The 21,747-nt window shown below is 43.3% G+C and overlaps 2 protein-coding genes across 2 annotated transcripts in view; both read right to left on the minus strand.

Annotated features, from left to right (window-relative positions):
* si:dkey-61l1.4 (collagen alpha-1(II) chain) overlaps positions 1–11,213 on the minus strand; it is a 29,696-nt gene extending 18,483 nt beyond the window's left edge. The window contains exons 1-8 of the mRNA XM_036980266.1: positions 11,067–11,213; positions 7,828–8,382; positions 5,838–5,957; positions 2,824–2,831; positions 1,844–1,897; positions 1,568–1,675; positions 264–308; positions 72–125 (exon numbers count right to left, since the gene is read on the minus strand). Coding sequence (XP_036836161.1) covers positions 72–125; positions 264–308; positions 1,568–1,675; positions 1,844–1,897; positions 2,824–2,831; positions 5,838–5,957; positions 7,828–8,382; positions 11,067–11,213 — 1,091 coding nt within the window. The remainder of the gene's footprint in view (positions 1–71; positions 126–263; positions 309–1,567; positions 1,676–1,843; positions 1,898–2,823; positions 2,832–5,837; positions 5,958–7,827; positions 8,383–11,066) is intronic.
* Positions 11,214–16,593: 5,380 nt separating this feature from the next.
* cacna1ba (calcium channel, voltage-dependent, N type, alpha 1B subunit, a) overlaps positions 16,594–21,747 on the minus strand; it is a 189,838-nt gene continuing 184,684 nt past the window's right edge. Inside the window, exon 50 of the mRNA XM_036979605.1 lies at positions 16,594–16,723. The gene's annotated coding sequence lies outside the window, so the exon portion shown is untranslated. The remainder of the gene's footprint in view (positions 16,724–21,747) is intronic.

Consider the following 21,747-nt stretch of genomic DNA (forward strand, 5'->3'; position numbering starts at 1 on the left):
ATAGTGTGGCTGCATGGATTGTAACACAGTTGTATTCCATTAGGATTATTGATTGTTATTCAAAGTCTTACCTGAGGCCCAAGTGACCCTGAAAATCCTTGGACTCCTCTTTTACCAACCGGCCCCTGAAATTAAAATAGTTATTGTATGATGCACAAGCTTAATAAACCACATCTGTATTACCCACAGTACAGTCAAAACATCAGCACTTATCAGCATTTGAGAGCTGAATTAGGGCCAGAGGATAAAAGTGTTCTACTCACAAGTGGGCCAACAGAACCTGGTTCCCCTGGCTCTCCTTTAGAACCCTGGAGAACATAGCAAGAAATATGTCTACACTTGGGGAAAACTACATTAATAAGCATAGGCTACAGATGATCATGATCGTGAAAAGTGAATTAATATATTTAATATAATATATACAAATATTCTAAGTGTGCCCTTGATAGTGAAAGTGCAAAAAAAATACAAGCATGTTCCAAACAGGCTTGGATGAGTTGAAAAGAAACCAGGTCTGGTGTTGAGCAAAGCAGCCATTGATGTTTCCATCCACTAGAGAGCAGTGCAATAACACTTTGTGGACATGTGCAGAACAACATCAGCCTACTTCCCACTTTAAGAATAAAAAAGGTTTAAAGAGTAGCAATTTTGATATTTAAAAAGTTACCTTCTCTCCAGTCTTCCCTCTGTCTCCACATGGACCTGTCTTGCCAGTGAAACCCTGTAGTTCAGTGAGGAGAGAGACACAGGAGACATGCCAGTGATGTTACTATAAACCAGGGCTCTTCAGCCCTTTTCCTGGAGAGCTACCGTCCTGTAGGTTTTCTCTGCAACCCTAATCTAGAACACCTAGTCCTTATAATTATCTGGTTGATAAACTGAACCAGTTTAGTTACAACTCGGTTTGGAGTGAAAACCTACAAGAGGCCAGCTCTCCAGGAACAGGGTTGAAGACCCCTGCTATAAACCAACATGTATAACCATGGGGTTTGTGGTGTCCCCTAATGCCACCAGCTGGTGACTGGTGGCATGTTTGGGATCCAGGCAGCTTCACACACAAATGTGGAATCGGTCATCATCATAAAAGGGGAATAGATCACAGTAACTAACAGACTCTAGATGATGACTGCTTATTACTAGAGCCTGTCTGATGGTTTTCCAGGTTCTGTGGTCAGGAAAAGCTCCTGGACCTACAGTCATGCTGGTTGTTTCCACTGACTCGGTATAGTGTATGAACTGTGAGATCTGACCATAGGCACAGTTTGGAGAAGGGTGCTTGTTTGACAGCCATTCCCTGCACTAATCTGGCATTTTGCCATACAGACATGTAGTGTACCTTACACTGGTATTCTCACCTCATCTCCTCTCTCCCCTGGAGGAGCATTCTCTCCCTTATAGCCTGTAGGACCCTGAAATAGAAACCACCGCCATGCCATTACAGTTATAGAGGTCCATACTTTCTTTCTTGTTTCATTCTAATAAAATCTTGTATTGTATGAGTTGATTTTACTCAGTTAAAATGTATAGATTGACTGTAAATAATGTATGTGAATGTCTTTGGTGTTACCTGAAGCCCAGGCAATCCCGGTGGCCCTGGCTGTCCATCCAGGCCATGCTCACCATCTCTGCCCCAGGTCCCTCCTCGACCTGACACACCCTTCGGCCCAGGGTTACCCTGGCACAGACATAACACCAGGCATGATTCATACATTTAGCTGCTTAGAATAAAACTTCAGAGAAGACTAGGAGATCTCAGATGGTAGACAATACTGAGCCTTGAATGTGCATTAACCACTAGGAGAACATTTGTATAACAAGTTGCTAGTTGTATTGTTAAGATTACCATGTCTCCCCTGTGTCCTGGCATTCGTCTGTGTCCAGGATCTCCAGGAATGCCCTGAAGAAAAAAATAAAAACATGTTTTATTGTCACATACACCGGATAGGTACAGTGAAACATCGACAGGTTTTTCTCCCTGGCTCAGGTATTCGAACAAGCAACCTTTCAGTTATTAGCCCAACGTCACCTACACTTACATGAATGTCTTTGCATTGATAAATTCCTGCAAGGGCATATGACCATAGTTTATTTGTGATTAGTGTACAGTAAATTGATATATCACTCACTGGTAGGCCAGGTTTGCCCATTTCCCCTATCGGTCCAGTAGGTCCCTGTTCTGTCTGAGGATTTAATAGGAAGAGGTCCATCAGTAACACACTCAGGCACACACAGCATCTTTGACCCACTGTAGTGCAGTTGGCACACATCACTGAGTTGGGATACTTACAGGCCAGCCTGCACGCAGCAAATGGAAGAAGGATGATCGCTGGAAAAAACAAGCAGAGGTCATTGGCATAATATAGGACGGAGAGTAGTTACATCATGGGAACGAAACCTGTCTTACGACAATAACACAACTTCCCCATGTCTAGCTAACAACAGCGTGTTAAAACTACATTGTAATGCAGACTCTGCTGTCCTGTATATAATGGCAGGAACGGTAATGTCGTTATTTTTTTTACAGAGAACAGATGTGTTAAGCTCCAAGGTAGATTTGGGCTCATACAGGCTCTACTGCAACCCAATTACATTATATGGAATAACTGCCAGCTACTTCACCCAGATACTGCTGAGAGGGAAACACGCAACTGTTTGCTCAAGGTCAAATCTCAACCATAATTTCTTGTAACACTTAAGGTCGTTACATTGAGATGCAGCCAAATGAAATAAGGGCAAAGTGTTGAGAGCCCCATGCAGTCTCTCTGCCTGCTCAGATGGTAGATAAGGGATGTGGCATTGGCACAGAGCATGCTGTCACTGTACGCTGTGGGCTGGGGAAGTTAGAGGCAACTGACTCCCACAGAATTACACATAGGGCCGCTGGTTATATGAAACCGCCTTAGCTGCCACCGCTTGGGTAGTGTTTGTCTTGGCCCAGAGCTCCGGTTCAGGTTCTGCTCCCCAGGGCAGAAGGCTTGCCTTGCATGCCCAGTTAAGGTGAAGCTCAGAAAGGATGAGAGGCCTGGACCTCCCCTAAACCTGGGTCTCCACAGACTGGCCTAGCTAAACTGAGGGTGAGTGGGGGGTTAATAGGCTGTCAGAGCCCCCAGTGTGCTCCCAGCTGCCAGCAACACTATAGACCATTCACACAGCTCAGGGCCTTTAATCACTGGAGAGAGAAGGGGAATCCAGAGCAGATGGGCTGACCGTTGCATCCTACTGGCCGTTTCAGTTACAATACTCCTTCCGCTGACACATCAAGCCTCATTACTGTAGTTAGCTACATCAGAGTGTTCCTGATGGAGCTGGAGACCTGCTTCAGTCTCATTCAGCTGTGGCCATCCAAACAGGCTTTAAGGCTGTAGCTAGAAAACACTGGGGGAAAGGACTAAACAAGCCAGCCCTGAAATGGAAGCAGGTGTTACCCCCAAAGGATCACAGAGGGCCTTGAGTCTATAAAAACCTGCATAGGTTTACATTTTCATTACATATGGAAAAATATGCCCTTGCCTAATCTAATCACACATCAAGATGTTTATGTGGGAGATAAACACGACTCGAGAAAGTAAAGTTTGAATACAACGTATCCATTTGAATATGAGATACAGGTGGCTCTTGTGTATAAAATCCATACTAGTCTTGTGTATGTATGTGTGTATAAGATACAACTGTTATGCTGTGTCGCAAATTCATTGATCCTTAAAATATACTACCAGTAACTTATCTGCCACGCTGATGCACTTACAAAATTGCAGCAATCAACTTAATTCAAGAAACAAAGCATTGAATTATTTGATGTAAATAATGTAATCAAACTGAACCTTTGCGACTAAATATTGTATAGAAGATATCAAATCTGGAGTGATAAATGTTGTAGGGAAAAGACACAGAGCAAACACACCATCACCCACAAAATAATTTCACTGTCAGATCCACACTATTCAAACACCATGCCAAATGTTTATCAAAATAAAAATGATTTTGTTTATTTGTGTGATCACGCTCTCTGTAGCCGATGTGAGCAAGACCTTTAAACAGGTCAACATTTACAAAGCCACAGGGTCAGACGGATTACCAGGACGTGTACTCAAAGCATGCGCTGACCAACTGGCAAGTGTCTTTACTGACACTTTCAATCTCTCCCTGGCCGAGTCTGTAATTTCAAACAGACCACCATAGTCCCTATGCCCAAGAAAGTGAAGGTAACCTGCCTAAATGATTACCGCCCCGTGGTACTCACGTGTGTAGCCATGAAGTGCTTTGAAAGGCTGGTCATGACTCACATCAACACCATCATCCCAGAAACCCTAGACCCACTCCAATTCGCATACTGCCCCAACAGATCCACAGATCACACAATCTCAATTGCACTCCACGCTGCCCTTTCCCACCTGGACAAAAGGAACACCTATGTGAGAATGCTGTTCATTGACAACAGCTCTGTGTTCAACAGCATAGTGCCCTCAAAGCTCATCACTAAACTAAGGACCCTGGGACTAAACACCTCCCTCTGCAACTGGATCCTGGTCTTCCTGATGGGCCGCCCCCAGGTGGTAAGTGTAGGTAACAACACATCTGCCACGCTGATCCTCAACACGGGGCCCCTCAGGGGTGAATGCTTAGTTCCCTCCTGTACTCCCTGTTCACCCACAACTGCGTGGCCAAGCATGACTCCAACACCATCATTCAATCTGCTGACGACACAACAATGGTAGGCCTGATCACCGATAATGATGAGACAGTCTACAAGGAGGAGGTCAGAGACCTGGCAGTGTGGTGCCAGGACAACAACCTCTCTCTCAATGTGAGCAAGACAAAGGAGGACCGAACAGGCCCCCGTTAACATCGATGGGACTGAAGTGGAGCGGGTTGAGAGTTTCAAGTTCCTTGGTGTCCACATCACCAACAAACTATACTGGTCCAAACACACCAAGACAGTTGTGAAGAGGCATGACAACACCCCCCCCCCCAGGAGACTGAAAAGATTTGGCATGGGTCCTCAGATCCTCAAAAAGTTCTACAGCTGCACCATCGAGAGCGTCTTGGCCAGTTGCATCACTGCCTGGTATGGCAACTGCTCGGCATCTGACCGTAAGGCGCTACAGAGGGTAGTGCAAACGGCCCAGTACATCACTGGGGCCAAGCTTCCTGACATCCAGGACCTACAGTATATAATAGGTGGTGTCAGAGGAAGTCCCGAAAAAATGTCAAAGACATGACCGTTCTCTCTGCTACCGCACGGCAAGCGGTACCGGAGCGCCAAGTCTATGTCCAAAAAGGCTCCTTAACAGCTTCTACCCCCAAGCCCAAGACCCCCCTCCTTCGTTTTTACACTGCTGCTACTCGCTGATTATTATCTATGCATAGTCACTTTACAAATGACCTCGACCGACCTGTACCCCTGCACATTGACTCAGTACTGGTACCCCCTGTTATTGTTGTGTACATTTCTTATGTTACTTTTTGATTGATTTTATTTTTATTTTAACTTTAGTTTATTTAGTAAATATTTTATTAACTCTATTTCTTGAACTGCATTGTTGGTTAAGGGCTTGTAAGTAAGCATTTCACGGTAAGGTCTATCTATACCTGTTGTATCCGGCGCATGTGACAAATACAATTTGATTTGATTTGATTTGAACCGAGGCAGTGGGCGGTGGTGGCTGCTGCTCTACTGTATAGCCTCCAAAAGCATAGCCAGGTGAACTGGGAGATCAAGTTATTCTTTGACAACACAGCACATACACAAAAACTGCATTGTTACAATAAGTTTTATAATACTCCTAGGCAGGCTGCTGTGATATGGGTGGACACTGGACAGACAGAACGAATCTCACCCTGAAGTCAGTCCAATCCTCCTGGGAGTTCCTCCACAGGTAGAGGGTGGGTAGGCCTGGAGGACCTGGGAGGCCTGTCTCACCTCTCCTGCCCTCCTGCCCTCTGACACCCTGAGATCCCTAGGAAAGCAGAGATAAGAGAGCAGTCTATGACAGTGAGTGATGGTCAACCAGAGGTGGAAAAAGTACCCAATTGTAATACTTGAGCAAAAGTAAAGATACCTTTAATAGATTATTACTCAAGTAAAAGTGAAAGTCACACAGTGAAATACTATTGGAGAAAAAGTCTAATAGTGTTTGGTTTTAAATGTACTTAAGTATCAAAAGTCAATGTAATTGCTAAAATATACTTAAGTATTGAAAGTAAACGTATAAATCATTTAAAATTCCTTATGTTAAACAAACCCGATGGCATTATTTTCTTTTATATATTTTTTTATGGATAGCCAGGGGCACACACCAACACTCAGACATCATTTACAAACAAAGCATTTGTGTTTAGTGAGTCCGCCAGATCAGAGGCAGTAGAGATGACATGGGGTGTTCTCTTGATAAGTGCGTGAATTGGACCATTTTCCTGTCCTGCTAGCCATGCAAAATGTAATGAGTACTTTTGGGTGTCAGGTAAAATGTATGGAGTAAAAAGTACATTATTTTCCTTAGGTAACTAGTGAAGTAAAAGTAAAAGTTTTCAAATATATAAATAATAAAGTAATGTACAGACACCCCAAAAAACGACTTAAGTAGAACTTTAAAGTATTTTTTACTTTAGTACTTTACACCACTGTGATCAACAAAGTACAAGTCCCAACAGGTACAGATGTAGCATCTTAATTTGATCACCCTGTTGCAGAACTGTTCTGCAATGCAGGAAATATAAAACTGTGTATTTGAGGTTCAAAAAGGCTTCTGAAGTTTGTAATTTCCACTTTGAAACTTCAGACGATTTTCCCTTATGAAAAACGTATCAACCCCTACAAAAATCTTAATTAATTATAATCCACATAATAATTCAAATTTCCTGTTGCTGCAGGATTATTTTACTGCTGTAGAAAAAGGGCTGAAATTAAGATCCTTAATCTGTATAGAACCAACACACACACTGAAAAAACTAATTCACATACTGTACTTACCAAAAAAATGACATCCATAAGTCATTTGGGGTTTACTCATCATTCAGCAGCATTACTGAAAAATTTTCAAAACAATTATTTCACCAGTGATCTATTCCCTTACCATGTCTCCCTTGAACCCAATATAGCCTTCTTTGCCAGCACATCCCTGTAAACATGAAAATGTGGTGAACATAGGGACAGATATTTACAGGAAATTATAAAGATACTGGAACAACAGGCAAAGATCACAGTTTGGCAATAGAACTTAAAGATGATGCAACAGAGTGTGTCAAAGTGTACATTTTGGTCTGCAGTAGCATATTACTGCCACATCTTTTTGAGATGTTTATTTTCTCTCCTGTAATTTTGTAGAATGCATATGAATCAGTCTGTGTCCATGTCATATGGGTAGATTTAACCACAGCGTTTGTACAGTATTTCCATAACCTGTACTTATAAGCAATAAAAAATCAAAAGATTAAAGGGAGGTTTTTTTGCATTAAGTGAGCTGCAGTGGGGAATATTTGAATTCAAATTAAAGACAGTTATTAAACCACTGATGTTTTCATTTTCCAATAGAGACAAAGATATCATTGTTTTACAAGAAAACCATAGCTGAATAAACCCGTGAAGACATACAGTACTTCTCATGAGGAACAAATGGATGACTATTCTCTATTCTAAGACACTCACTGATATGTCAGTTTATTCTGCTACCTGTCTCTGTAAAATCATGTGTTCAGAAAATCACTTTGGTTTTATGAAATCACTGACTTTGATTCTATGTGGCGTGATATTTAAAGGATCTGAGTTTTGAAAACAAATATCTCTATGAGCATTTCTAACTCTAAAAACGGTCCCTAAGAGATTCTTACTTGTTCTCCTGGAGGGCCAACTGGCCCTGGAGGGCCACTCAGGAGCCTGTAAATCTTGTTGTCAGATCCGACTATGACATCACCCTCACTGGGTGCCACTGTCAGCAAGCCTGTGTGATCAGAACCAGCCTGTCCGACCTCCTCACTGTTCCCCTGGCCCTTCTGTGTGTGAGAGCCACTACTAATCCTTCCCTGCTCCACTGCTGACCCTGCAGGAGGCAACAGGTTCTCCTCCAAGAGCACACTGGGGTCAGGGTGACCAGACTGGGATGGGCTCTTCTGGTCAGAGCCTTTCCTTTGGAAACTGGGGGAGGGGCCGGTGGAGTCCAGGTCGATGATGTCATGTTGTGGTCTGTCTTTTGCATCTGTGGTGATGTTCTCATCCAAGGCAGTGACTGTATAGGGGGAATTGCTGCCACGGGTACCTGTATCCGTGTGATGTAGGGTGAAGATAGAGGGGTCTGCCTCATCAACTCCTACAAACCCATTCCCTTGTTGTTGTAGGGTGGCTGCGTGCTGGGAGATAGGAGACTTGCCTTCTGGGAGGGAGGGATCCTACAAAGAGAGAAAGAGAAAACTATGGTTAATGGTTGCAGCCACATCACCAGATCCCTCTGATACAGAGTGTCTAGAATGATCACTCACCCACAACAGACACATCTCTATCAAACAGTTCCATCAAATTAACTACAACAAATGACTGAAACAGCTTTAAATAGCTAGACATTTCCACAATTACATGTTCCTTTTTTCACCTCAACATAAAAGGTGCATACAGATGTAGGATCTTAATTTGATCACTATTTTGTTGCTGAGATTTTTCCAGCAGAAAATGCAAACTTATACTGTATTTGAGTTTTAAAAAGGCTTTAAAGTTTGTAATTACCATTATTTATAATCCACATAATAATTCACATTTCCTGTTGCTGCAGGATTCTTTTTCTGCTGTAGTAAAGTGACTCAAATGATCCTACATCTGTAATATAAAAACAGTACTCGTCGTTTTTTATTATAAAAAAATGCTGTGCATCACTTACATAAGTATAAAAATTGGTTATTAAGTCTGGGCCTAATGACCACGAACTTCAAAGAGAAGCTGGGATTACATTAGAGAGATAACTGCACCCAGGTGAGTGGCAGAGCTTCAGTCCATCTCACACTGGCCTCCCCTACAGCAGACAATGGGCCTTTATATGTAATAAGCCAGCATTGCCTCTCTCTCTCTCTCTCTCTCTCTCTCTCTCTCTCTCTCTCTCTCTTCTCTTAGATGAGCGGATACTTGATCTCCCTGGGCCTGAAACTATTTGTCCAACTAATCTCCTCAACCTCCCTATAGCTCTGCCTTTCATCCCCAGGCTGAGCCCTAGAATGGAAACACTGTATTGGAGGAGTAGGCAGAGCACTAACAGAACGAGACTGCTAGTGAGAGCCTTGCACACGTCAGGCACAATCTTACTTTAGGAGGTTTGATGCCGTATGGAAACACTAAGGGAAAATACACTGTTAACATCTGACAGAGAGACACCATACTTGTCCCACTGCCAGTGGCTGCAGCAGTGAGTGAGTAGGGTCTGGGTCTGGGGGTCTACGTCTGGGGGTCTTGTGTCTGGGGTTCTGTGTCTGGGCTGGAGCTCTGCTCTACAGTGTGAATTGGAGGTGAGCATGTGGCCAGGGAATACAGTATTCTGTAGTCCAGACTCTTTGATCTCTGAAGTGGGCAATAATGGATCCCTGGTATTCATCTCAGCATAATACAGTTCATACTTTGATTATAAAGTCAGAAATCAGGCATGTATCTCTAAACACATCCTGCCAGATAGACACACAAAGAATTAGAAATCCATCAAATACAATTAACTTTTCCAATAGTGCAAACAAACACAAAATGTTGCTGACAGATAATTTGTGTAATAGCTAAACATATTTAACATATAAATTAAACATAAACTATCTAGCTATTTGTATGCTTCCTGAACAATGGTTGACTGATGAGATGAGTGCATCATTCCTGTATCATGTAGCAGTGAGGTTTGAATGGGGACCGGTGCATTCTGCAGGCAGGAAATGGTTTCATTAGGGGGATGACGTGTAGCTGACAAGGTCATCGCTACGGGTCAGACTGGAAGATGTAAACAAAGACCATGTCACCCAGAGACCTTAGTATGAAAGAGCACCATGTGAAAGACTCCTGAAGGAAGGTCCAGCTCACTGGTCCCCAGGCAGGGGGGAATCTGTATCCAACGGGTTGACCTAACAGTACATTATGATGGAGGACCATAAATCAAAGGCTTAGACACAGGTATGAGGATGATCTGCACCGGCCATGTGTCTAAAAATGCAGCTGGGCAAATACACTCCATCATCCCCAGCTTTATATAGTCATCAGAGATGTTACGAGGACGTGTCCTGTAGTAGAATTATTAGAGCGGGAATATTAACAGATGAGTAAAAAGGGGGTGAACACATGATGTAATACTGTTGTTGTTGTCACATTCTATTTTTAGGATAGATCACTACAGATTACAGAATTTCTGATGTTCTACAAGGCCATAAGAAAACCTTTGTTTATTAAGGATGTACCCACATGTGCTGGCAATGAAGAACCTTGCTTCATATGGATCTGTTTAGAGGAGTCTCTGTCTTATGTCTAAAGTATAATACCCCATGATGAACTAAATAACAGCAAAGAAAATCTTTATATGGCAAAAACAAGCATGTCAATGTCTATCATAGACGTAGAGTAAACAAACCATGGGCTAATAACCAGGATGAACATACATACACTGTGCTACAGTACATCAACACAATCACAACAGTGGGATTCCTAAGCAGTTCTGTATTTATCACCTGGGGACAATAGTGTTACTGTAGTGAGCACAGCAGCAAATGTATTTGACATTAAAGTCTACAACCTGATCATCACAACTATGAACTAGTTAGTGAATTCTGCCTACAGTATCTAAATGGTCAGGTGGTTCCCTACCGTGTAAGATGCTCTCCATTGACCCTCCAAACACAATCCAAAGAGGAAAGAATCCAGCATTAAGCAGCCCAGTATCCAGGTAAAATACTGCATGGCTACAGTACATTACAATAGGAGAGCACCACTCCTACTACACCCCTCCTAGTCCACAGGAGTCCTCCCTGGCAAAGTATGCAGTGCTCTTTCCCAGTGCCTTCCCCGTGAGCAGGAACACATAGACACACCCTGGGCTGCGCTCCCACTCTCAGTCTCCCACCCACAGCTCGGCTTGGCTGCCTGGGATGGGGTGTGGTGGGGTGTGGCGGCTGGGTAGGCTGGCTCGGTGTGGTGGTATGGGATGGAGTGTGGTGGCTGGGATGAGATGGGATGGGGGCTGGGTGGGTGAGGTGTGGTGGGTTGACATGGGGTGGGGTGGTGTTTGATGAGGTGTGGTGGTGGTGTGGGTTGGTTGGGTGGAGTAGGATGGGATGGGGTGTGGTGTGGTGGAATAGGGTAGCTAGGTGGGTGGGATGGGATATTGTGGTGTGGGGTGGCTGGGCGGGCGGGCAGGGTCGGATGGGGTGTGGTGGGATGGGGTGGTGTGAGGTGGCTGGGTGGGTGGGTGGGTGGATGGATGGTTGGTTGGGGTGGTGTGGGGTGGGGTGGGGTGGGGTGTGGTCGGATGGCTGGGTGGGTGGGTGGGTGGGGTAGAACGGGATGGGGTTTGGTGGGATGGGGTGGGGTGGCTGGTTGGGTGGGGTGTGGTGGGTGGGTGACTGGGTGGGATGAGGTGTAGCGGTGTGGGGTGTTGTGGTGTTGTGGGTGGCTGGGTGGGGTAGGGTAGGATGGGGTGTGGTGGGATGGGGTGGGGTGGCTGGGTGGGTGGGATGAGGTGTGGTGGTGTGGGGTGTTGTGGTGTTGTGGGTGGCAGAGTGGGGTAGGGTGGGATGGGGTGTGCTGGGATGGTGTGAGGTGGTTGGGTGGCTGGGTGGGGTAGGATGGGGTGGGTGTGGTGGGATGGGTGGTGTGGTGTGGGGTAGGATGGGGTGGGGTGGGATGGGATGGGTGGGTTAGGGTAGGGTGGGTGGGTGGGTGTGGTGGGGTGGTGTAGGGTGGGGTGTGGTGGGATAGGGTGTGCCAGGCTAAGCCAGAGGACAAGAGGATGGATACCCATCACCTCATCACTCTATCTCGGCTGCTGAGGTCCAGGTGGATCTTAGGACTTCCACCACTAGATTTCCTGTACTTAGTGATATGAATGTATGCACTAATGTTGTATGATTAAACATACCAAGCTGTGAATGAGATAAAATAGGAAGGAGCACACACATACTGTAGCTGGTAAAGATACTTCAGAGCTGTTGAAATGGCACAGAAGCCACAGAGGCAGATGGAATATATAAAAAACCACAGCTATGATCAGCTAATGATCTGACAGATGCTAATTTGATTGAAGAAAACGATTAAGCTGGAGACCTACAGCATTCAGAATCAAAGCAGCAGTGACCACAAGGAGGGATTATGGGTATTAATGAGAAACCATGGCAATAGCATAAACCAAGGGAAACCACTACATAATACGCTTTACTTAAGAGTGGGAAAAATCTCTTGAGGTTTCCCCCATTTTCACTAGACTGGAGACATAAGAGGAAAATCCCTTAGCAAATGAACTTGCATCAGTACCATCACCAATCTACACAGGCTTGCTAACTGCTCCCAGAGCCTCTGTCTATGGAATAAGCTGCTGTCTACACTTACCACATCGAGGCCAGGCCGCAGTATATGGCATGTGGTTTCCATTAAAACATAAGGTGAGAGAACACATTTTTCTCATGTACATTTTAGCAAGGGTGTGAATAGAGATGGGAGACAATAGGCTAGTAATAAAGCAACCCTTTTTTCAGCGCCTCCCTCTCTTCTCATATATTTTTTTATTTGGCTAACTAAATTATAGCCCAGTGAATATGATTACAAGTTTCAGTGGTCTGAGGTCAAAGTCGCAGATGATAGACTAGAACTGCCAATGTGGACGAGAGATGAGAACACAGAGCTGTGTGATACAGTACCAGCTCAGAACAGAACTCCCACAAGCCTGGGCCATAATTACTCTGCTCACTAGTGAGGTACAGTAGCTTGGCAACCATGAGTCATGACTGCTTCTTTCTTGTTCCTCCCTTTTGCCATTTCAATGATGTGACTTACAGTATAAGCTACCATAGGTGGATGCATGCAGTACAGCGACAAACCTGTGGATGAATGTCCCAATCTCATATGCTGATAGATGGCAGAACAGTCAATAAATGTTATTTCGAACCTGCTACTTGGGATACAATGTAATAAAACACCCCCATAAGGTTGTGAGTCATGAGGTTGAGGTTTGCGTGAAATAGTTGGCAAGTTGTAAATGGTATTGCTCTTGGGGTGATGTCTGATCTAGATTTTGCCTTGACTTGTGCTAAATGGCCCTTGCAAACTCACCTTTTATTCTATTGCCCTTTGTAAAGTAATCCTCTAATGGTGGTTCATTAACAGGTTAACCTATGCATTAATGACAGTATGGACATCAGGTCAACAGTCCTCACACTTTCACTTTCAGCACAGAGGTTGTAAGGTAATGGATAATGGAAATAGACCTTATCTGATCCTGAGTTTCAGTACTTGTGAATTATGATCCAGAGGCTCTTTGGCACCTTCTGTGGCCCATATCGCTCATCTTAAAAGGAGAAAGTGAGTACACATCCTGTGGGTGTATTATGGGGGTCAGACAATACATTTTTTGAATCATTTGACCTCTCAACAAGTGAAGTGGAGCCCACAAGGCCGACTGCAAGTCTTAACACTTTGAGATGAAGATACAACTCAGTACTTCCCCCCCATTTAGTGGTTGACTGATGATCTAAGACAGGTATGGACTGGTGAAACTATCATTGTTATACTAAAGGTATGTTACTTTGGGCATTTGAGGACTTTCAGTTCAGTTCAATAAAAAAGTGAAAACCCTTAATGCACTTCTCAAACATCCTGTGTACGTAAAACAGATTAACAAAGACCATTTAAACAGAGCGTCATCAAGTCTAGAACTGCCACGGACAACCAGATTTCAATAAAGCAAAGAAATGTCAACTTGAACATAACAATAATGAGGAAAACGTCTTGTCCAATGTTTAAATAACAAGTATACACTGAAGTGTATACTAATGCTGAAGTATGCACTTGGTCTTTTTAAGCCTATAGTAAAGAGCCTGTGCGGTGGGTAATGAATGACGTTTGAGGACAGCTGGTAAAAGTACTCTGGATGTATTTGTGAGCTGCAGTCTAGTGTGTGAGACCCAGGGCCAGGGCAGCCCCTTATCCCTCCCTGATGGGGCATTTGTCAAAGCCAGCGCCGCTTTCAGCACACACACACTGCTCTGAAGTGGCCGGCGCTGAACCAGGCTTGTTCCCAGTACTCTAGTGAATCACAGCCTTCCCCATTAGGAAAATAAAACTAGGGGTTTATGGGGACAAATGAGAAATCAGTGGAATTTCCTCACCTCACCTCCATCAATGATACACTTCCCAGATTGTTCAGGCAATATCTCTAACCAACCACTACATCTGTCACTTATTTGCCTTTAATAGTGTCGTAAGCATAGATTACTACAACTGTTACTACTGGAACACTGTACAAAGCACATGTAAGGGACCCATTATCCCCTAATGCACTATAATTCAAAAGAGATTAAAGACTTTAAAACCAGGCAAATCCGTGGCTTTTGTCTAAATTGGGCTGACTCACATGGCTTTACATCAACTACTGTACATGACAATGGAATTATCTCCCTATCAAAGGTACTCACCATGACAGCATCCCCTTTATCTGTGGAACTCTCTCTGGAACTCCCTGTACTGTATGTCAAGTCATCTAGCAGGTCACCAGAGGACAACTCGGCATCCTAAAATATTAAGAAATTAAAAATTAAAAGGCAGTAGATGTAAAAGAATAGATCTAAATGGCATACTGTATAATAAATTGTCTCGTTTTTAATCCCAGTATAAATGACATACATATTGTCTTATTTTGTTATTATTATTATTATATTTCATAAAAAATTATCTTGATATTTCAGAGAGGACTGCAAAGTTCTGTAGTTAGTTAGTACCTGGTGTGTGTGGGGTGTTCTTGGGGAGCGTGGAGCTTTGGGGGCTATTCCATCACACATAGGGAGGTGGAGGTTACATTGGTGTCTGGCTGCGTCGGGGTCACCCATCACAAAGGTCATCTGTCTCAGAGCACCCTGAGACAGACAGACAGGTAGAAACCTGAAACACTGTTGCTGAAAGGTGAGGAGATCCCTCAGACACACAGTACTGGTACACACAGTACCACTTTCCACTTTTCACCCAGCCTAATTACTTACAACAGTCACAGTATAAAGTACTGGATTATCTCACTGATCTATGTGAGATTTCTTTAGGACAGGTCAATTGGACAGGCAGCTAAGTGTAAATACCCATGGATATCCAACCTTCCAACGAGCCCAGCCAGCTCTTCGGTCCCCAACCTTTAGTCTTTGCAGTACAGTAGGCTGACATCATCCAGATAATTTGACAGTACAGTGATAGTAATACAGGAACTGACTAGAGCCAATAAGATATGGCAACCAGACCCTGCCTGTGTCCGTCCGTGATGAATTGACACCGAGAGTAACGGCTCTGGATTCAATTAAAGTGAAGAGAAGCTGGTTTCAGGAGAATCAGTAAACTCTCTCTGGGAGGATTAATGAGCAGGCAGAGAATGACCAGATTCCCTAAAACAATTTCTGTTTACATTTTGTCACATAACTTAAGATGACAAACTTTATTGTATGATTGAATTCAAAAAATACATTTTGGATTTATGATATATAGTATTATAACTGCAGAAAACCAACAGCAAATTAAGTGAAATCATTCTCAGCGAGTAAGTCAAGCTGACAACTGCCTAGTAATTGGTGACGGGACATTAACTTCTCTCTACTGCCATCGAGTGGCAGGCACCTTCTCTCTGAACATATCAAGTGCTTGAAATCATGAGGAATAGAAAAATATTCAGATTACTATTTATTATATAACTTTACATTACTAGTGAATACTGTAGACGAAAGTGGGAGTGAAATTTGAGTATCCGAGAAACCCTTACCTCAAATGGAGTCTCAAAGCCCTCTATGATGCCCCCCAGCATCAGCAGACCATCAGTGGTAATGTCCTGTCCAGGGTAGGTCCAGTTCACCCTCTCCACCAGCTCACAGTCCACATAGAGGGCCAGCCAGCTGGAGGACACACCTACAGAGACCTGGTGCCACTGGCCGTCAGGCAGCATATCTACTGGGAACCTAGAGGGACAGGACGGAATGGGAGGTAAATTTACTTCACTTGTATTGCTTAACTTATTGTTTTTAGCTGCAAGTGGAGCAAAGCACCTCAGCTTCATTTACTATACTGTACAAAAAGTCAGAAAGACAGAATTAATCTAAACTAGGAGGTGAAACTAACAACGTACTCGTAATGTCTGTGGTGAGTGGAGACGAAGGTGACCGTGTGTGGGCTGAGACGGAGCTGCAGCTGGATGTGGCTGTAGGGACTGAGCACGGTGACCAGGCTACTCTCCTCCTGCTGAACACTACGCAGCTCCATCAGCACACTGAACTCATCTACAAACCTGGGAGGGAGCACAATATATGTGAGGTAGCACAATTTAAATAACTTAAACAAAATGTTAATTTACGTCAATATAATATAATATAGTATGTTAATAGGAGTAATACCTTGGTCCAAATGCCTGGTGTGTGGGCATTGCCAGTGTGGCGTACAGGCCAATGTGAAGAGTCAGACAATTCTGGGTCCCCACAGATAAGGATACATTAGTGGTGTTGACAGCCAGCTGGGACAGGTGCTCCAACACGTTCACCTTCTCTGTAGGAAGGTAGGACAAGACAGCAGCCATTCACTACATTTCTTTCACTACTGAGTACCCTGGCCGACATGACAGATTGAACAGCGTTTCCATCCGGGTCTCATTCTCCCCTAAAGACTGCACTTCTCCACATGTAGTCACAGTAGAGCCAGTCTAATCATTTAGCAGAGCAGGAGCACAGAGAGTAGTATTTTCTCTGAGTGCACACAGTGGGTGAGAAATGACGCCCTAATATTGCTCATTTATTTTTGAGTGAGGACTGGGGTAGCAGCCCAGGACAGCAACAGCCTTGAATGAAGGATGATGAACAAACAGACACTTCATCACCGCTGCAGAGAGAGGACCTCCGGCCGTCAAGACGTCAACAGTAATGGAGCCACAAAATGGTGCTGGAGTCATGCACTGTGTCACTTTAATTTTAAATAAGAATAGACTGCGTGTGAGTGTGTGGTGAAAACACTCATGTTAACTGCAGATCACATGAATCTTTCAGTCCCCTGTCTCTGCAAACAATACCCCATAACGACAAAGCACTTTTTTTTTTTTTAAGTTTGCAAATGAATTAAAGATAATTATTCTGAAGAAAAATACATAAGTATTCAGACCCTTTGCTATGCAACTCGAAATAGAGCTCTGGTGCATCCTATTTCCATTGATCATCCTTGAGATGTTTCTACAATTTGATTGGAGTCCACCTGTGGTAAACTCAATTGATTGGACGTGATTTGTAAAGGCACACACCTATCTATATAAGGCCCCACAGTTGACAGTGCATGTCAGAGCAAAAACCAAGCCATGAGTTCGAAGGAATTGTCCGTAGAGCCTCCCGAGACAGGATTGTGTTGAGGCACATATCTGGGGAAGGGTACCAAAAAGGGGAAGTGTACCATCATTCTTAAATGGAAGAAGTTTGGAACCACCAAGACTCTTCCTAGAGCTGGCTGCCTGGCCAAACTGAGCAATCAGGGGAGAAGGGCCTTGGTCAGGGAGGTGACCAAGAACCCGATGGTCACTCTGACATTGCTCTAGAGTTCCTCTGTGGAGATGGGAGATACTTCCAGAAGGACAACCATCTCTGCAGCACTCCACCAATCAGGCCTTTATGGTAGAGTGGCCAGACGGAAGCCATTCCTCAGTAAAAGGCACATGATAGCCCAATTTGGAGTTTGCCAAAAGGCACCTAAAGACTATCAAAACATGAGAAACAAGATTCTCTGGTCTGATGAAACCAAGATTCAACTCGTTGGCCTGAATGCCAAGCATTACATCTGGAGGAAACCTGGCACCATCCCTACGGTGAAGCATGGTGGTGGCAACATCATGCTGTGGGGGTGTTTTTCAGCAGCAGGGAGAATAGTAAGGATCGAGGCAAAGATGAATGGGGCAAAGTACAGAGAGATTCTTAATGAAAACCTGTTCCAGAGTGCTCAGGACCTCAGACTGTGGTGATGGTTCACCTTTCCCCAAATACAGGTGTCATACCCAAGAAGACTCAAGGCTGTAATTGCTGCCAAAAGTGCTTCAACAAAGTACTGCGTTAATTATCTGAATACTTATATAAATGTAATATTTCTGTTTTTCATATTTTTTTATAAATTAGAAAACATTTATAAAAGCTGTTTTTGTTTGTCATTATGGGTTATTGTGTGTAGATTGATGAAGGGGATTTTTTATTTTTTTTAAATCAATTTTAGAACAAGGCTGTAACCTAACAAAATGTCGAGAAGGTCAAGGGGTCTGAATACTTTCCGAAGGCACCGTATATGTGTACTGAGAGGATCAAGACATCACAGGCCTCAGGGTTCTCCTTCTTCAATGCCAAGAGTTCCAGAAATATCTGATTTTACCCTTTCATCTTGGCGGATGGGTCCTTCTTGAATTACGGTAGCATTTGGACATGGCATTTTTAGATACTACTGCACTGTTACATACTGCTGCTCTGTTGGAGCTAGGAACACAAGCATTTCACTACACCTGCAATAACATCTGCTACATATGTGTATGTGATCAATACAATTAGATTAGATTTGATTTTTGGGAGGGAAAATGCTTATTTTTTCTAGATGTTTTATTTATTAAATGTTTTTGGTTACATCTTCCCATTCTAAATCAACTAATATGGCAGCTTAATGACTTTAAATAATTTTTACCATAATATTGTGCTACCAGTAGGAGTAGCACCACCAATTATGGTAACACCAATGAGACATTTTAGGTTATTGAGGATGAAAACAGATGACCAAATCTAAGGTCATAAACCATTCCAAAATAATTTATAAAAAGTATATGGTTAATCATTTTGCTCACAATGTTATTTCCATTCATTTAAATTGAGTAACACCAAGTGACACCTTGGATTTAGACACAGCAAATTATCAATGGAATCCTCAAATTTATGACATACTATAAGGGTGTGATTAGCTAATCCTTTTCATTAATAATAGACCCCTCCCCCGATAACTGCTGGCACACTGGAGGGAATGCTCAATATAACACCAATGACATAAAACTGAGGGACAGACATTATATTAGTAATAAAGAAGTATTTTAATAGCCTTCTTTATTTTTATTGATCTATACAATATATTAAATAGTTTTGTTCAAAATAATAGATATCTCTAAATCCACAAAACATGTCACTACAACTCTACACATCACTACTGGGACAAGTCAATTTGCTTACCCTAAGTACATTAATCAATGCATAAACATAAAGTTTTGCAGTATAAAGGACTTGCATTGTTTTATCATTGAAAAACAGTTAAACATAAACAAAAACATGTAGGATGTGTAACTATTTGTATTTTAAAGTGTTTTTCATGGTTGCAAAGGCAAGGGATGCAAATACCACAGCAATTCAAGAACGACCCGGATATACATACGGAAAGCCATGGATTTTTGTCTGAGTTTCAAGTGTTATTAGTCGTATGTACGTGATACACATGGTATACACCGGCCAACGAAATGCTTACTTACAAGTTCCTTATCTTGAGTGTGTGTGTTACAGGAGGCTGCTGAGGGGAGGACGGCTCATAATAACGACCGGAATGGAGCAAATGGAATGGCATCAAACACCTGGAAACCATGTGTTTGATGTATTTGATACCATTCACTTATTCTGCTCCAGTCATTTCAATGAGCTTGTTCTCCCCAATTAGAGTGCCACCAACCTCCAGTGGCGTGTGTGTGTGACTATGTGTGTGTGCGTGCATATGAGTGTTCCTGCGTGCATGTGTGTGTGTGGTGAAAACACTCCCATGTTAACTGCAGATCACATTAATCTTTCAGTCCCCTGTCTCTCACACTACCAGCCCGCAGCGCAGCAGTCTCCCTCCAGACCTGGAGGACTCAAGTCACACATGACTACTCTCTGATAACGTGATGAAAAGCCTGCTGTGAGCCACATTCAGCATTCCACAACTCACCAGGGCATATAGTCTACTGTACAGCTAAAGCACGGTACTGAACAGAGCAAGGTGTTGAAAACAAGGTGCTTATGGTTGGACATTCCAGCATGCCTGTATTAAGCCTAATCCATTGATTACTGTATTGTTATGTTACATTATAATACAACATTATCAAACGGTACACATCTTCTTATGCACGTATCAAGGTAAATCCTGAATCAGAGATTACAAGAAAAGGCCATTTACCTGAGAACCCCCCACTTACCACATACTGGCACAGCTGAAAACATGTCTCTCCCGCTAGAAAATGTTAAAATGAAAACTACCTGATAGAGATTATGCTCTAATTGGTTGGCTAGTTGGGCTTTGTAACAACATGTCTAGAAGTCCATATTCTCTGTTGAACCCAATTCTCAGAGAAAACGGGTAACATGGTGGGTCCATGCTGTTACCTAGACAGTGCAGTAGAGCCGTCAGCGGCTCTTTTTAAACAGCTCAGTATGACATGTAGAGGCTAACAAAAGGGAACACAGCCATATTTGTGGAGTAGGAAAAGGGAATTTCAAAGCCGACTGAATGACCTGCATACAGGTGGGAACGGAAAACTCTGACAAGCATCTTGAGTCCATGTGCTGAGAGAGGAACCGGGAAAGGAGGAGATGGTGAAGAGGTGGAGAGACATGAGGAGAGGAGGAGAGACAGGAAGAGAGGAACAAAGTGGAGAGGAGATTATAGGTCCCTGCCAGTGCCAACACTACAGTGCATCTGTACACCATAGGGAACTGCGAAAAATACCTGACAAACTAACAACTAAGACCACAGTAGAGTGGAGTGTGCTTTTGTACAAAGTAAAACATCTAGGCTGGGAAACTGGGAGATAATCTCAGCTGAATAATGTGTTTTAAACCTGTCCCCCTAAAACTGCCTTTCAGATTCTGCAGGACAAACAAACCCTATCTTGTCTCCACACTTCAAGTATCGGCAGAGTTGTGTTTTCCTAGAGAGAGAGAGAGAGAGAGAGAGAGAGAGAGAGAGAGAGAGAGAGAGAGAGAGAGAGAGAGAGAGAGAGAGATGGAGAGATACGGCTGCATTATCAGTGGAGGAAGGGGATAACATCTATTACCTAAGGAGTTTACTTGACCACAATCCTCTTGTGTAGACAGACTGACAGATTGGAGCTATTGGAAAATGCCTTGTAGCCTATGCTGTTCGAACACAGGGACAGAACATGCTTCAGTTGTCATGTCTGTCTGGCAAACCGAACAGGGAATTGTTGCCAGGGTTGTATACTCTGGCTGGTTCATCTTGAATTACATTGTAAATTGTTAGGAACACATAGACAGGAACTCAGTGTTGACTGCCAAATAGTAATCTCAGTTCATTGAGCTGGGAGAGTTCAGTAAAGCCTTGGGGTCTAATGTCTGGCTGCAGTTGCATGGTCAATTAGCTCCCCCTGCACTGGTGTGTGTTTCATTTACATGGATGGTTAACTGAAGTTCAGTCTTGTGGGACCCATTATGTTTGTCTGGGGAATAAAGGGGAATAAAAGCTGTGTTTCTTTCCCTTAATTGTGCTCTTAAAGGTAATCAAGGATGGATCGAGTGCACTGGCTGACT

Source organism: Oncorhynchus mykiss, chromosome 6 (assembly GCF_013265735.2).
Source record: "Oncorhynchus mykiss isolate Arlee chromosome 6, USDA_OmykA_1.1, whole genome shotgun sequence".
Taxonomy (NCBI): Eukaryota; Metazoa; Chordata; class Actinopteri; order Salmoniformes; family Salmonidae; genus Oncorhynchus; species Oncorhynchus mykiss.